Genomic DNA, 16,515 nt, shown 5'->3' with positions numbered 1-16,515 from the left:
CTCGAACCCACGAACCGTGAAATCATGACCTGAGCCGAAGTCGGACGCTTAACCGACCGAGCCACCCAGGCGCCCCCGGGGTGGCTTTTCTAAGGGTCGGCTCTGTTGCGGCCACTTGTCTGAATGTAGATGCAGCCTGTGCATCTAACCAAGGAGCAGACCCCTCTTGTCCTCCGTGTCTCCCCTGCCACTTGAGGGCTCGCGCCTGTGAGTCACACAGGGGCCTGGGAATGTGGAGACCGCAGACACTTCACCGCACAACCATCCCATGCTTGGCGCTGGATACCATTCTGCTGCTGCCCAGGCCTGGGCACTGGCTCCAGGAACAAGAGTGTCCTCTAGGCCAGACCCCCAGGTTGCCAGTCCCTGCCCAGAGGGAACACAGAGTCCATTGGTTTGTTGGGTTCTTGGAAAAAACGGCATCAGGGAGTTTAATGAGTGACCTACAGGGCTGTTTATCACCATTGATGGATCGGGACAGCCTCCGCCCGGAGGTCAGGTGGTGCTGGGGGCCGGGGTGGCTGGATGGGGCCCTGGCCAATGACGGGAGCTGGTCGGCAGCTAGAAAAGCAGAAGTGGAAAAGGCTCCCTTGGGGCTGGCTCCTCCTCTGCTCCTGGATCTGCTCCCTGTGGATCTGGGCAGGGGTGGGTGGGGCAGGGGAGCACAAGCCTGAGAGTTCACGGCCCGGATTCCAGGCCAGGTCTGCTACTGGCTCACTGCCAGACTTTGAGCAATCAGCCCTTTCCACCAGCTCAAATGGCCATTTGGAAGGTGGGGGAGGCAGGACTGAATGGACACTCCCCTCGTGGCTCCTCAGGTCTTGAACTGTCTTGAATTGTCGCGGTCCCTCCTCTTCATCCTGTCCTTGGCCCTCCCTCACCTCCCATCCTCCTTTCTTGGGGAGTGGAGACAGGGGGCCTGCAGGCTAACGCCCCCCGGGCTCTGGAGTCAGAGAGCCTGAGTTGAGTTCTTCTTCCCCGCAGGCTGTGTGAGCTTGGGCTAGCGGCTTGCCTTCTCTGAGCCCCCATTCCTTCATCTTTGAAATGGGCATACTCTTTCTTGCCTCTGGGTCTCCTGGGAGAAGGAAAACTCGGGCCCACAAGGCACTGGGCACGCCAACAGATGGTCTGCAAACATGAAGGGCCAGGGGGAGACTGGGAAGCAGCAGACAGGAGGCAGCAGGGGTGAAAGAGGAGGCCGCGCCTCCCCTCCGCGGGCCTCACCTCTGCAGTGCCTCACCCTGGGGCTGACCTTTTCACGGGCTCCATAAAAAATTAACAGCCCAGCAAACGGCAGGGCGCAGGTTGTGACCTCTGGCCCCTAGGGTTGCACAAAGAGGGGCGTTTCTCCCAAGGGAGGTCCTCACAGGTGGGCGCTGGACAAATGGGTGTGGGGGGGGGGGGCTTGCCGGACCCCGCCCCCTCGAGTTTCTCCTTCATCGTTAGTGACTTCCATGGCTTAAATCCGGGGTGGCGGACTACAGCCCCCCGCAAGTTTTTGTGAAGCCTGCAAGCTCAGAATGGATTTTGCACTCGCAAATGGTTGGGGGAAAAAAAAATCAAACGAGTATTTCGTGACATGTGAAGATTGTATGAATGTCCAACGTCAGTGTCCAGTCATAGTTTATTGGGACACAGCCACGCCCATTCATTCGTGTGCTGTGTGGCTCCTCGAGCACTCGAGGGGAGTGATTTCAACAGAGCCGAGGTTCGCCAAGCCCAGAGCTTTCCTTTATCTGGCCCTTCACGGCAAAAGTTCGCAGACCCCTGGCTTAAAGGAGAACAAAATAGCTTTGAGGAGGAAATGCCCCGGGGAGGTTCAGGTGGGGCCGTCCAGTGGAGATCCGGAGGGCCAGTTGAACCATGAACCAGTCACCTATCCAGCTAGTGGCTTCGTCACACCCCCTCCCGGAGCCTCCTTTTGTCCATCTGTAAAATGGACACAGCCGTTTCCCCGTTTCATGCAGCACTGCTGGAAGTCTCTGCTTACAGACTCTGGTTGTCATTCACCCGTTAGTGAGAAATAACTCAAGACAGCTTTTTTCCTCCCTGCCCGGCTGAGAGAATGAGGAGGCAAAGGGGGAGGTGACGGTGTCACACTGAGCAAGGGGAACGGGGAGGAAGGGTCTCTCCTCCTCAAAACCACGTGAGATAGAGCCTCTTTCTGCCAGAGGTTGTGGCCAAGGGCGGCAGCCACGGGGTGGTGGCTGAAGCAGGGTCGGGGTGTGGGCGGAGAAGCAGCTCCCTGCGCTTCTGCAGAGTCCCTGGTGACTCAGACCCTCGCCAGCACCCTGGAGACGTGCCCTTAGGTACATAGATGTTCTAATCCTGTCCCTTCCCAGCTCATTCCGTCAAAGCCAAAGTCCCTGCGATGGCCTAGAGGCCCCAGGGATCTGGCCCAACATGCTTACCTTTCAGGTAGCATCTCCCTCTTCCTCCCCCCAACCCGCAGAGACTCCAGCCTCCCCCACCTTCTCCCAGGACCTTCACCAGGGAGCACCTTCCTGCCAGAGGCCCAGGGCTGCTGGACCAGAAGGGTGGTGGCCTCCCTTCCAGCCAAAGCCCCTCCTGACCAGAGCAAAATAACTGGACGGAGATGAAGTTGGTTAAAAGGAAACGTTTTTATGTTATACGTACACACACGGGGCTCAGGATGACACAGTTCTGTGGGCAGAGGATAGCCGCTGTCACCCTTTAGGGGTCTGTCCCTCCCCTGGGGCCTCCTGGTGTGCTGTGTCCCAGCCCAGGTCTCCCTGGAGTTTGGGGCAAGCCTGGAGGGCGCCCCCGTCAGACAAGCAGGCTTCACCACCCAAGGACAGCCTTACACTCTTGAGTGCCCAGCTCCACCTCCGCGGGGGGTGGGGGGAGATCGGGTCCTTGACGTCCTGGGGTCAAGGTTGCACAGGGTCGTGTTTGCTGAAGGGCTCAATGACGCACAAGGTGTGGGGGGGGGGTGTGACGCTTCTTGCCACAGCAGGTGGTGAGGGCAAGAGCCACCCGGGCGGGCGGGCGGTGGCGGTGGGGGCCGGTCCGGCTCCTCCCTGGCCCCCCTCCCCATCCCTGGAGGTCACTGGCCCCCAAAGCGGCGGCCAGTGACCACGCCCCTCAGTAGGGATAGGGGGACACGGCGATGAGCAGGACGAAGACGCTCTGGTGGCGCGGCGCGGCGGCGCGCACGGTGAGCCGGTAGAGGCCGGCGCGGGTGAGCGCGCGGCGCGTGTAGACGGCGCCCTGGCCAGTGCGCAGCGGGCGCAGCGCGAAGGGGCTGCGCGGGTCGGGCTCGAGCACGCTGAGCTCCGTGCGGTTGGCGGGGACGCCGGCCTCGGAGAAGGCGGCGAGGCGGGCCACGTCGTGGTGGGCGCGCACGCCCAGGGGCAGCGGCAGCAGCTTGTACTGCAGGGTGGAGGGGCCGCCAGCGCTGCAGTCCTGCGAGCAGCGTCGGAAACACGTCCTGCGGGGGGACAGACGGATCGACTCCGGGTGCCGTCACAGCGTGGTCTGCAAACCGGACCTCGGCCCCAGGCCCCGCGGTTCTCCCGTGCGCCGCCCGGCCCCTTGCCCCCCCAGTGGCTTCTCTACAGGCACCATTAGCCCACTTGAGAGACTCCGCAGACTGAGGCCCAAAGAAGCCTTCCCATCGGAGCGGGTCCCATAACCCCACAGAACTTTCCAGACCCACGCTCCAGGGCTCGCCGGTGGGCGCAGGGCGGCAATAAAGTTTGGGGCCCTCCAGGCCTGCCTGCAGCCCCGGAACCGAGTCATCTGCTCTGGATTTGCAAGGGGGCAGGGGTGGTGGGGCTCAAAGATGCTTGCTTAGCCTTGCCAAGGGCATCGGTGTCCCCACCCCCAGCCTGGTCTTTCCGATGGGTAGAATCGCCAGGGCAAGGTCACCTTCCCTAACTGCTGCGGCTACAGCTTGTGTCCGCCAAGATCCCCGAGTCCGCGCATCTTTCCAAGCGTCTGTGGCCGGTGGGAGTGGGGTGAAGGAGATGTGTTTCGTGTTCGTGCGCCAGTGTGTGTCTGCGTCCTGGGGTTTTGGGGGGGTTTCTGGGTGGCATTTATATGTGTGTGTGTGTGTGTGTGTGTGTGTCCATGTCTAGGGTTTTGTGTATATAGTCATGTATTCCCCTACATCTCACGTGTTCATCTCCAATTCTGTGTGGCCTCTGGCCTATCCCCGCCCCCCAGGATTCTGCTCCCACTGCAGTGTCACCGCGGTAAATGCTAGCGTTCGGGTCACCTTGCCACCCGTGTGGCTGCGGGGAGGTACACTGCCCTGTGGGCATAGTCGCCTCACTCGGGAGTCCTGGCAGGGGTGACCCCACTGGCCCCTGCCTGAGACATGGCCTTTCTGGGGGAAGGGTCCGGCCGCCCAGGAGCCAGAACGTAAGCCCCCAGCTCCTGGCAGTGTGCCCCAGTTCACCCCCAGCCGCCTCAGCCCTTACCCTGGGCTGGAGCCCTGCCGGTAGGTGGCCGGACATGGCGTGTCCACGCACTGGTAGCTGCCGCGGGTGTTAAAGCACATCTGGCTGGGCCCACACTCGACGTCGTTCTCCTCACACTCATTGATGTCTGGGTGGGGGAGGTTGGCACAGAAGTGGGGAGTGAAACAGTGGAGTAAAGTGGAAGGGACCAGGGCAGGAGCCAGAGACGGCATGGGAGTGGGGGCGGGGGAAGGGAGGTGCTAAAGAGAAAAATGCCTTTGGGGGACCAGGGAGGTAGGCAGCCCCTCTCCCCTTGAACCCAGCCGCCTTGACCTATGATAGCCCAACCGGCAGGTCCCGAGCACCTCCCCACCTCCCTAGGGGGGCACCGTGGGGACCTCCTGAGCCCAGAGCTGGGTTGCACGGCCTGGGAGAGACGACGGCTGCCCTTGGACCCCGAGTGAAGACTGCCCGTGACCCCTGTCTGCCCCAGTGGAAGCCCCACCCTCCTCAGAGGACATTCACAGACCCTCGTGGCAGAAAGTGAAGGATGGACACGGGCAAGGTAGGCTGGAGGCAGATTCCCACTCTACAGGGGTGGGGAGGAGGAGCGGGGGACGCGGCGGCATGGCTGGCTCTCGCCCCCGGAGCACATCAAGGAGAGTGCTCTGCTGCTCCCACCAGCAGCTGGCTCTGGGCCCGCCCTCCACGCGTCTCATCCGGCCATTTAAGGGAGCGTGTCAGCCCCATTTCACCAGGAGGCTGAGGCTCAGAGAGGGGAAGTGAGTTGTCCAGGGACACACAGCGGGGCTGCGATGGACGCCCCCAGGGCTGCTCTCAGCCTGCCCATGCCCCCCATCTCTTGGTTCCGGCTTGCCTAGCTGTGGGCCCCTGGGGTGCTCTGAGCTCGGCTCCCTGCCCCACCCTCACGTGAGAAGCCCTGTCCTGGTCCCTCCCGCACTGGGAGGGGGGGAGGGCCACGGCTCACCCTGGCAGTTTTTCCCGCTGGGGAGGAGGCGGTAACCCTTGGGGCAGAGGCACCGGTAGCTGCCCTCGGTGTTTCGGCAGGCGTGCTGGCAAAGGTTCCTCACCCGGCACTCGTCCAGGTCTGGCCCAGGCGCAGGGGTGGGGGGGGGATGGGGCCAGAGACACGCACTGAGTCACAGACGCCCAGGGCGCCAGGCTAAGGGGATGTCCCTGGCTGCGGCGGCCCACGCCTTCTCTCCGGCCTGCCCACCCCACGTCCGCAGGGCCTGGCGGGAAGACGCTGCCCAGACCCCTCTGCCCAGGCAGGAATGCTGAAGCACGTCTGCCCTCAACACTGTCTCCCCTTTGCTTCTGCAGCCCAGCGCCAGCTTCCGCGGGGGGGATTTGTGGGGGGGGGGCTGTCCCTAGCCTCCCCCCCACCCCCCTACCCACCAGTCTCTGTTCAGGGTCTCAGATCAACTTGGAACGCTCCTGCAAATCTCCCTCCCTGACTGCTTCACCTCTACGCACCGAAAGCAGTGTTTCTCCAAAGTGGCTTCCCCGGGGGACAGACCCTCTCTCTGGGCCAAGAATCCCTCCCCCCTCTTGGAAGCCCCTTGCCCATTAGTACAGCCAGGGCCTCCCGATGGCACGTAGCCACGAAAGTGACTGTCGGCACCTCCCACCCTGCTTGCCGTGAGCCCCGGGTTTCTGAACATGGGGTGTGGTGCCGACGCGCCCGGCCGGGGCGCCCGACACACTGGAGCGGGGCGTGTCCCCAGTGGGATGGCTGGGGCTTGGCCTTACCCGTGCAGACGCCATTCTGCCGGATGAAGCCAGGGGGGCACCAGGCCCGGCCCTTACTGCTCAGGGCTCCGGGGCCCGGCCGGAGGGAGACCCAGGCCTGGTAAGAGCCCCTGGGGTTAGGGGTACGGGGCCGCAGCCAGGGCACTAAGGGGCCCCGGTGGCTGACAGTGGTCACATTTTGTTCACTCTGCTCTAGGGGGGTGCAGGTCTTGCCGTCACGGAGGAGGGTCTGGCCCGGCGGGCACAGGCAGCGGTAACCACCCTGGAGGTTTTGGCACTGGTAGGCACAGGTCCCGGGCTGCTGCAGGCACTCATTGATATCTGGAAAGGAACAAGTCCAGGCAGGGAGCCAGGGGCGGCTCAGGGCTCGCCACAGCTCCCCCCACCTCATCCCTCCCGGTCTCCCGCCTTCCCCAGAATCCAGCCGCCTCCCCCACTGCCTCCAGGCCTGCCCGCAAGCCTTGCCTCTCCCGGACCGCCTCCTGCCTCTGCTGCGCAAAGAGGCCCCAGCCTCCCCCAGCTCTGAGCCTCATCCCAGACTCCCCCCTGTACTGCAGCATCCCGGTGAGGCCCATTCTCCCTGCTAAGCCTCTCTGAGACCCACCCCACTCCTCCCCACCCTCCTCCTCCACCTCCTCGCCCCGGGCTCCCCGGGAAGGTTCGGTGCCAGACAGCGGCAGAGCCCTGACCCGCATACGCGGTGGGCGCACAGGCAGTGTTAGCTGCTGTTTGGGTTACTCGCAAAACTCAACGACACCCTTGTCATAAACACCCGCTGCTTGCGGGGTCAGCCGGGGGGTGCTGACCAGGGCTCCAACCAGGGGGTGAGTGGCCCCATACCTAGGCAGGGCAGGCCGGGGCCCTGGAGCCGGTACCCTCTGGGGCAGCTACAGCGGTGCCCGCCTGGGGTGTTCTCACAGATCTGGTTGTAGTGACATTCGTCCGACCGCTCCAGACACTCGTCCACATCTGGGGAGGCAGGGGTGCGGACAGAGGTGGGGCCGAGCCTCTCCCCCTGCCCCCAACAGACACAGCATGCCTCTGCACATCTGGGCCTCATCCCTGCCCCCTTCTCCAACCCGAGTGCCACCAGGTAGAAGGCCCATGCCTGCAGCCACCTCTCCTCATCACACCCACTTTGGAGGGTAAGAAGGTTCCGGATCCAAAAGAAAGAAGGGGCTTTGGAGGCAGAGTCCCGGGTTTGGGCTGAGCTCTGTCATATCCCTTAGTCCTTGAGCAAGGAATTCTCCCTGTCCTGGCCTCAGTTTCCTCATCTGTGCAGAGGGGTCAGGACGGGACCTCTTCACGGGGCCGTGGGGAGAAAACTGGATCACGTGCGTGAAGGGGGTAGGAGCCTGATTGGGGGAAAGAGCTCCAAGAACTGGTGAGAGAGGAGGCGGTGAGGGCAGAGGAGCCGCCTAGGTGGACAGGGCGCTCCCTGAGGCCACGGACGTGGGGTGACCTCCTCTTCTGAGTTCCAGTTCCACCAGACTTTGTCCCTTCACTAGGTGGTCCTACCACTCAGAGGAGCCGCCTGTCTGAGGAGCTGTGATCATGAGGGTCCTCAAATTGCCAGCGGCCAGGCCAGGCTAGGCCGGGCCAGGCCTCAGACCTCTTGAGTCCAGCTCAAGCTTTCTCCCCGGCCTCTCTGCTCCTTCTGCTTCCTCCGAAGGCCTAGAGTCCCCGTGGCACACAGCACCTCCTCCGCTGAACCCAGGCAACCACCGGAGCACGGACAGCCCCACCCATGTCACGCCCCTGTCACCTTCACAGCCGGCCCCGTGAGCGGCCACCCGGAAGCCAGGCCTGCAGTCGGGGAGGCAGTGGTAGGACCCGAAGAGGTTCACGCAGCGCTGTCCCTGCTGGCAAAGGTCGGCATCCCACGCGCACTCATCCACATCTGGCGGGGCGAACGGGGGCAGGGGGCTGTGTGAACGTGTGTCCCCCGGGCCCTCGTCACCACCCTGACCCTGGCCAACCTAACTGCACAGGCTTCATCCCCCGGCCCAGGAGCCCCTGGCAAGAAGGTCCGCACCTCTCCTGTTAGCTCTTTCCAGCATGTTGCCATAGGCCTTGGCCTGGGGCACCTGATAGGAGGTTGAGGACAGTGTCCCTCGGGCACCCAGCTCAAAGCCCAGTGGGGACTTGGCCATGCTAGGCCTCCCTGGTGGAAGCAGACGGGTGCAGAGGGGAGGGTCAGCATCTGGACAGCACCCTACGGTCAGATTTGTTGTCCAGAAGCTGTGTTAAGGGGACAGATGGGTGTCCACTGCGTTCCAACCCCAGCTGGCTGGAAGTGACTGCCATGTTAGGAAAGCGCCTGAGGCCGTGTCCGGGCTCGGCGGGCACGTATGCATGAGCACGCGGTGGGCACGTGTATGTCTTTGGGGCTCCCCAGCACCCCCAGGACTTGAGCCTCTCTGATCTGCAGCCCTCCTAGCAGGAAGTTCCCAGGGGAAACGGGGCATCGCCACCCCCAGGCTGGCATCTGTGCCATCGGGAACGGGCCAGGTCCTGAGGCGGGTGCCCCTGGCCAGGGTCCCGGCTGTGCAGCGCCCCCCACACGCCCAGGCCAACTCCCAGGAGAGCCTCTGCACCCGGGCCCACTCACCTCTGCAGTTCCTGTCATCCCTGGCCAGGGCAAAGCCGGCTGGGCAGGAGCAGGAGAAGCGGCCAGGTGCGTTGTGGCAGGAGTGAGAACAGGGGCTGGGGCCGGCCGAACACTCGTCCCTGTCTGGGAAGAGGGGGGTGGGCGGGATCTGGTGGTCTGCACCCACAGGCCCTCCTGCCAGCCGGCCGGGACACATCATCCAACCCCGGCTGAGAGGCCTCCCTCGGCCATGCCAGGGGAGGGGCGGGCACTCACCCACACAAAACTCTCCCTGGGTGTCCAGCTCGAAGCCCTCTGGGCAGCCGACTTCATTCTCTTCTGCAAGGCGAAGGGGGTAGGTCCTAAGCACGCAAGGGCACCGTACCAAGGCGCCCCGGGACAGACAGCAGCCCCGGCCGAATGCGCCTCCCTCCTGCCAGCCTGGGCAGGCCGATGTCCCCTCGGCCCTGAGCCAGGCCCGTGCCCAGCCAGTCGGCGAGCCTGTTCCCAGCTCAGGCCTGGTGGAGGCGCTGGCTGTGGCTCGTGCCACACGAGCTGGCCGGACTGTAAACTGACAGACGCAGGGGAAATCATGAAGGAAAAGTAGGACACGGGATGCCCACCGGATGCCCATGTGTGCGAAAGTGCACTCTGAGAATCCAGAGGAGTGGGCGTGGCCCCCGGCTGTGCCCGGGGTGGGGGGTGTGCAGAATGGGCAAATGACAGCATCTGATGGGGGCAGCGAGCACACCGAGGGGTGGCGGCAGGCTGCGGTCTGGAGACAAAAAGACCAACTACCGAAATCAGTGTAAGGACAGCATGCTGGACAGAGCAATCGATCCCCGGGTGCCCGGCGAGGGTTCTAGAGAAAACCGCTATTCCTGATACCCTGCGAGGCAGGTGATGTTGTGCCCACTTTACAGGTGGGAACACTGAGGCTCAGAGAGGGCCAGGGCATCGCCCCCAAGGTCCCACAGCCGGGAGATGGTGTGGCTGGGTTTGAATGAGGGCCTGACTGACCCCAAAGCTACGCTCTTACCGCTGTCCCACGTTCAATGTTAAAAACAAGCGGGGACCTCAAATAATGGTAACAGATCTTTACCATCCATTGGTTGAGATTATATGGCATGTTCATGGGGGCCTCCAGGCGTTCCAACAGGGGCTCCCGGCTGCCTGGGGAGGGGGGAGCTCTGGTGCAGGCACCCTTGAGAAGGGGGGGCATATGGCCGGAGTCTTGGACGTCAGCTTGGGGGGTAGACCTGGACCTTCCCCGTGGGGCCTGGGAAAAGGCTCTGGGGGGTTTGAACAGGAGCGGCCGGAAGAGCTGTGTCCCCGCTGGGGGTGTGGATGGTTAGACAGGACCAGGGACAGGCTGGAGATGAGTGGACAAGGGGGTGAGCTGTCCCAGTCCCCAGTTTCCGGTCCGTGGTGAGAGGGTGCAGGAGGTGGGGTGTCACCTTGGCTTTCAGCCAGGTGCATCGGGGGCCCCCGGTGGGTGTCTGGGGAGTGGAGACGAAGGACGGGGGCCTCACCAGCCTGCAGGGCTGCGGTCAGCTGGAATTGCAGGGCCTCGGCCTTGGGGTCGAAGGCCGAGCTGATAGCCGAGGCCCGCAAGCGCTGCACCAGCTGGGGCTGGAGGCCCCGGGCCACGTTGTACTGGATGCTGTGGTTACAGCGCAGGAACGTGGGAAGGCCGTCCTGCAGGAAGTGCTGCGTGGAGCCCACGAAGAGACGGCCGGGCCCCACCTGCACATACTGCTCCTCGAAGTCCTGGAGGAGGGGGGAGGAGGGGTGGAGGGGAAGGAGGGGAAGGGGTAGGGAGAAGGGTGGGGGAAGAGGGGAGAGGAGGCAGAGGAGGGGGAGGAGGGGGAGGGGAAGGGAGAAGAGGAGGAGGGAAGAGGGGGAAGGGGGGAGGAGGGGGGAGAAGGGGTGGAGGGGAAGAGGTAGGGGGAAGGGTGGGGGAGGAGGCAGAGGAGGGGGAGGAGGGGGGAAGGGAGGAAGAAGAGGTAGGAGAGGAGGGGGAGGGGGAGGAGGGGAAGGGAGAAGAGGAGGAGGAGTGAAGAGGAGGAAGGGGGGAGGAGGGGAGAGGGGTAGGAGGAGAAGGGAGAAGGGGGGAAGGGGGGAGGAGGCAGAGGAGGGGAAGGAGGGGGAGGGGAAGGGAGAAGAGGAGGGGGAAGAGGGGAGGAGGGGAGAGAAGGGGTGGAAGGGAAGGAGGGGAAGCAGAATGGAGAACAAGGGGGGGCAGGAGGAGGAAGGGGAAGAAGGGGGAGGGGAGCAGGGGGAGGGGGAGGACAAACGAGACCCAGAATGTCTGAGATTTCAACTTCCAAGGGGTAGGAGCCTTAGCCCCTCATTCAAGGGGCCCCGGGTTGCTGGAGGTGGAAGCCTGGTAGGCCTGTCACCTCTTCCTCTAGCCGGCTGGGGACCCTTGCGCAGGTGGCTTCCCTTCGGTTTATGAAATGGGGAGGACGCCTGTCCCCGAGAGGCTGGACCCAGGGCACCCTCCCACTGGGCTAAGTCCGGGCCAGGCCACGCCCCAGGCCCCGCTTGGGGTGTCAGGAGGGGACGCCTGGGGCAACACATCCCATTCGCCCCCCACCCCCACCTGCACGCCTCGGGGTGCGTCCCCACCTGCGCTTCAAGATCTGCGTCAGCCAGGCTCCCAGGGACGACACCACTGACCACCACGTCAAGGAGCAGGAGGCCGTCGGGATCCAGGCCCCTGGCCTCCTGGGTCATCGTGAGCAGCTCGCCTGTAATCCCCCCCACCCGGCCTGGAGTCACCACAGGGGAGAGGCCCTGGGCTCGGGCCTCAGCCCCCCCAGCCCCCCGGGGAGGAGACCCCTGCTCACCCGTGGCGAACTCCACGTGCGACTTCTGCAGGAAGCTGCCGCCCGTCAGAGAGTGGCCATTCAGGGCGTCTCCAGTCTCTCCAGCCAGGGCCCAGTAGACGGGGGCGACGGTGACCAAGAGCACGCGCATCAGAGGCCCTGGACGGGGTGCGCACGGAGGCCGAGTGAGGGACCGATCCTGAGGGCCGCCACTCCCCCACTCGAGGTCCCTCTGCAGCTCCCTCTTGCCCAGGGAGGGCTCGGCCCCCTTCCCTCCCTGCCCAGGACCAGCCCCGTGACCACCCGGGTCAGTTATTGGATCAGAACCTGGGAAAGGAACCTGGGAAAAGCAAACATCTAGTCTGTGGAGCCGTGTTTGAAAACTAACGAAATACAAAGCAGGGCATGGGGGTTAGGCGCCCGGGGGCCTCAGTCAGGTAAGTTTCTAACTCTTGATTTCAGCTCAGGTCATGATCTCACGGTTCGTGGGTTCGAGCCCCGTGTCTGGCTCTGTGCTGACGGTGCGGAGCCTGCGTGAGATTCTCTCTCTCTTCCTCTCTCTCTGCTCCTCCCCCACCCCCCTCAAAACAAATACATAAGCAATTAAAGAAAAAAAAACAAAAAACGAGCCAAACGAAGAAGGGCACGTGACTTGCTGATACTCAATTCAGTTCCACGAATCCTGAGGGTGACTGGTCACCCCCGAGCCTGGGATGTTATGTGCTGAACCAGGTTGAGAGTCAACCAGGTCTCACTCGCAGACGCCTCCCGGAAGAGGAGGGTCACTGAGTTCTGAACAAAGGGCCCCAAATTGGCTCAGGATGTGGATTCTCAGACTTGCGCGTGCTGCCCAGCCCTCCTTGATGGGCCAGGGGTGCCTCAGTCCGGGGAAGGGGGAAACCCCACTCGCTTGGGGGGGGGGGTCAGGGACGGTGGAGCTTTTCAGAGAAACCGCCGGCTCAGGAAAGAGACGTAGGAGGAGCCACACTGGGGGCAGCAGAACCTTCCCAATGTCTCTGTGCCGGTTTCTCTGCACAGGGGCTGGCGCAGCGGGCCTGGGGCCGGATGCTTCCCCATGGCTCCTGCCTCTGCAGCTGGATGAAGCGCTCACATCTGGGCAGTCACGCTCACTTCACTCTGTGCTGACGACCCGCCTGGAGGGACCCCGAGCCTAAGTTCCCTGACCCCGCACGGTTCACACAGGCCTGTGGTCAAGGGCAGCTCTGGAGGAAAGGCTTTTTAGCAAAGATCCCATCGGCGCCGCCCTCTCCCTGCTCTGGACCCTCAGCGTCCCCTTGGGAAGGGCGAGGTCGCAGGGTCTACGACATCTCTCCGGAACATTCCACCTGCGAGGGCACACTGATCTATGAATCCGTTTGGAAGTGGACACTGCCTGGTTCTCTGGGCCCTCTGGCTAATTTTGTTCCCCTCTAGCCCATACCCCTTACTCGTGACTAGCGATTCCTTCCTTTTCCATCAAGCTCTTACCTTAATGTGCGGAACGGGGCGGGGGGCGGGGGGGGGAACCTCTGTCAGCAATCAGTGATTTTGAGAATCGTTATCTGACGGCATTCGTATATCCCGATTATTTCACACTCTCTGGGTCTGATTTTTATTTCGTTTTGTTGGGAGATAGTGGGGGTGGGGAGGAAGTGGCCTGCACCTCAATCCACTTTGGTTTCGACTCGGGTCTCAGGGGCGGTCAGAGTTTTCCTCCGGCAGTCGGGCCCTGGGCAAACCTCAGAACACACGCTTTGCTTCCGCCTGGAGTCGGAGGGGCCCCGGTGCAGGAAGAGGCTCTGGCCCCCGCTTACCCACGCTCGCAGGGATGTGGCTGATGCCGCTCCAGATGGTGGTGACCCCAGAACGTGCCTCCTGGCGCACGCTGGTGTTGAGGGTGGCCATGCCAAATTCCTGGCCGTTGATCACCCCGGATACGCCGCCCCGGCTCCCACGGGGCTCCCCTGTGAGGAGGGAAGGGGACGGCAGCGACTTTATCCACCTCCACGCCCTCAGCATGAGCAGGTACTGTCACCCACTTCAGGGAACAGGAACGGAGGCTCAGAGAGCTCAGGTGGCTCGCCCAAGGCCACACAGCTCATGGGTGACGGACTCGATGCCCGGGGGGTCCTGGCTCTCTCTGAGAGACAGGGAGGCTTTTCAGAGCAGACCTGCACTGGCACGGGGCTAGCTTCGAACAGTGGCTCTGCTGTCACCTCCCTGGAAATCTGGGCAAGTCGGGCCCCCAAGACGCACTTGAGCGAGGAGGTGGGACCACAGATGTGCCAGAGACCTGTTGGGTTCTAAAATGCCAGCTGCTCATGAGGGCGGGGTCGGCATGCTGGGGGAGCCGGGGCACCAGGCCAGGGACAGCATGCCACCACCTGAACGTCCCCCATTCCGTCAGTGGCCTTGGCGCCCTCCGCCCTGTGGCTGGTTTGGCCGGGGTGGGCCGGATCTCTTACAGCAGCCAGGCGGGTCTGCAAGCACCCACGCTTTTCAGGACTAATCAGACGGATGGTGGGGGCACAGAGGGTGCTTCCTCCGGCTAATGGGCCAGCTGTCCTGTCTGCACAGATGGCATCCTGGGGGCTGAGAGACAGAAGCTGGCCTGCCTCTCCCCCCCACCAGCTCTCTGGGGAAATTAACAACCAATTGCCCATGATCTGTCGAAAAAATAACATAAAACACTCAACGGCCAGGGTCCTTATGGGCAAATCAGGGGGCTGGTTAATTTTGGATTCCGGGAAGCAGTGTCATTTACCCAGTCCAGAGCTGGGGCTTGATGAGATCTGATGCCCATCTGGGATGTCTCATCAATATCTGTGGCTCTGGGGTTTATGGGGGGACAGGAACCGGCCATGAACCTACCCCCTGGCTTCTCAACAAGGGGAGGAGGAAGAAGCTGGGGTGCAGATAAGCAGTAGCAGAATGGCCCGGCAGCTTTCGAGGAGGACAAGAAATTGGAGGCCGGGAATGACGAGCCACTGTCAACTTTCTCAGACATGGGATGACTCAGCAGGCCTCTTGCTTCCCACGAGGCCAGGCTGGGCGCCACCCAGGCTGATGGGAAACGAGGAAGAGAAGACAGCACTCAGAGTGAGGGAGCCTTTGAAACCTCTGAATGCCTTTTACCTAGCAATGCCCTGTTGGAAGAACTCAGCCCGTAGAAATATTCAGGCCAGTGGACAGGGGCACGCCACAGGGTAGTTTTCAGGGAGGAGGGTGGGGGGACTGGGAAAAAATAAAAACAAAACCCAAGCCCGTTGCTTATTTAACAAAGCCATTTGTGGGGCGCCTGGGTGGCTCAGTTGGTTGGGAGTCGAACTTCAGCTGAGCTCAGGATCTCACAGTTCGTGGGTTCAAGCCCTGCATCGGGCTCTGTGCTGATGGCTCATAGCATAGCACTTTGCTATGGCGGCCCTGAGATACTCAACCAGAAGCCATGTGCAGAGCGCTGTGGTTTGGGGCGTGAGCTTTCCAACAGGAGAGGGTAAGGACGGGACCCAGCTCTGAACTAAAGGGAGGAACCGCTCAGACCCGAGGCAGCGCGTGTGGCCGGGCGTCAGAGAACCGCTGAATTTCTGGAGCCGTGTGCATTGGTGTTCTGTCCCTGTCCGCAGGAGATGAGGCAACCAGGGGCCACAGAGGGTCCCACAGTTGGCTGGCGGTGGGGTTCAAGTGGGTTTGCAAGCGGCAAAGTGTCGAGACCCCGCTCCGGGGCTGGAAAGGTGCCCTCTGGAGCAGCGAGGAAGTAATCTGGCTTTGGGGGCGGTGATAGATCAGTGATGGCTGTCACGGCCAGGGACAGAAATCCAAAGCCACAAATACGGTGTATTTGCTACAGAGACACTATTAACTTTCAGAAATGAGACTCAGTGACTATCCGCGGTGCGGTCGGAGTCGTTTCACGGTGGTTCCTCAAAATAGTCCTTTTCTCTGTTTTGAAGTTTGGCCCCAGGGAGGAGGGAGCTGAACGGCGAGGCCCAGGGTGGGGGGGGTGGCAGGTGTCGTAATGCGAGAAAGCAGCATCCGTCACTGTCCACCCACCATGGCCTAAGTCACAGACTTTTCCCAGCAACCCCACCAGGGCACCTGGTTTTATTCTGCCCACTTCACAGCGCTGTGGAATATCCAGAGAGAGAGGACACTGTGCCGATACGAGCGGCAAACACTTAGCATCTCAGAGCCTCAGTTTCCCCAGCTGTAAAGGGCAGGGTGGGTAAGATGACCCCCAAAGGCCTTTTTCCTCCTAAGTCTGTGATTCTAAGCGAAGGAAAGAGTCGGGGGGGGGGTGGTGCTGGCAGGACAGGGGGCCACGTCCCCCCCACGAAGCGGGAGATCCCGCCTCTGTCCACAAAGGTCTGAGCGGGGACACCCCGTACCTCTCACAGCCAGGACCGCTCGGGCCGTGGCAGAGCCCAGAAGGTTGTGAGCGACGCACTCGTAGATGCCCGCGTCCTGGGCTTCCACTCGCTGCAGCCACAGGCCCCCGTCGGGCAGGGTCTGGAGCCGCCGGCCGGCCCGCACGGGCTGGCCCGCACGCAGCCACTCCACGGTGGGCACCGGCTCTCCCGAGGCCTGACACTGTAGGGCCACATCGTCCCCAGATCTCGCCGTCACGTCCCGGGGCTCCACCCGGAACACCGGGGCGCCTGTGGGAAGCCCAGGGCAGCTGTTAGGAACGTTTGGTTATTTTCGTATGTTCAGCTGCTGTTTGTTCATTCAGACGGCTTAGAAAATGCAGAGGTAGAAAGGAGAAAACAGAATCACAAGTGAGCATCACATCCCATCACCGTTCTGAGTATGCCCTTCCAGACACCGTTTCTGTAGAACATGACTGCATTGCTCATAGCTGCTTCCTTCCTTCCTTTTTCACCCCACAATAAATCCTAAC

The 16,515-nt window shown here is 62.5% G+C and overlaps 1 protein-coding gene across 3 annotated transcripts in view; it reads right to left on the bottom strand.

Moving 5' to 3' along the window:
* Positions 1–2,602: 2,602 nt before the first annotated feature.
* HMCN2 (hemicentin 2) overlaps positions 2,603–16,515 on the bottom strand; it is a 145,992-nt gene continuing 132,079 nt past the window's right edge. For all 3 annotated transcript variants that reach the window (XM_086684280.1, XM_086684281.1, XM_086684282.1), the window contains 13 exons: positions 16,004–16,273; positions 13,433–13,582; positions 11,640–11,777; positions 11,419–11,540; positions 10,320–10,557; positions 9,064–9,126; positions 8,809–8,931; positions 7,963–8,097; positions 7,038–7,166; positions 6,198–6,518; positions 5,413–5,532; positions 4,446–4,572; positions 2,603–3,451 (listed from right to left, as the gene is read on the bottom strand). In XM_086684280.1, coding sequence (XP_086540406.1) covers positions 3,106–3,451; positions 4,446–4,572; positions 5,413–5,532; positions 6,198–6,518; positions 7,038–7,166; positions 7,963–8,097; positions 8,809–8,931; positions 9,064–9,126; positions 10,320–10,557; positions 11,419–11,540; positions 11,640–11,777; positions 13,433–13,582; positions 16,004–16,273 — 2,282 coding nt within the window. In that variant the 3' untranslated portion in view covers positions 2,603–3,105. The remainder of the gene's footprint in view (positions 3,452–4,445; positions 4,573–5,412; positions 5,533–6,197; positions 6,519–7,037; positions 7,167–7,962; positions 8,098–8,808; positions 8,932–9,063; positions 9,127–10,319; positions 10,558–11,418; positions 11,541–11,639; positions 11,778–13,432; positions 13,583–16,003; positions 16,274–16,515) is intronic.

This window comes from Puma concolor, chromosome D4, assembly GCF_028749965.1.
Source record: "Puma concolor isolate L17-30 chromosome D4, mPumCon1.1.hap2, whole genome shotgun sequence".
Classification (NCBI taxonomy): Eukaryota; Metazoa; Chordata; class Mammalia; order Carnivora; family Felidae; genus Puma; species Puma concolor.
Note: the sequence above shows the minus strand (reverse complement) of the source record. Positions and strands in the feature narration are given on the sequence as shown.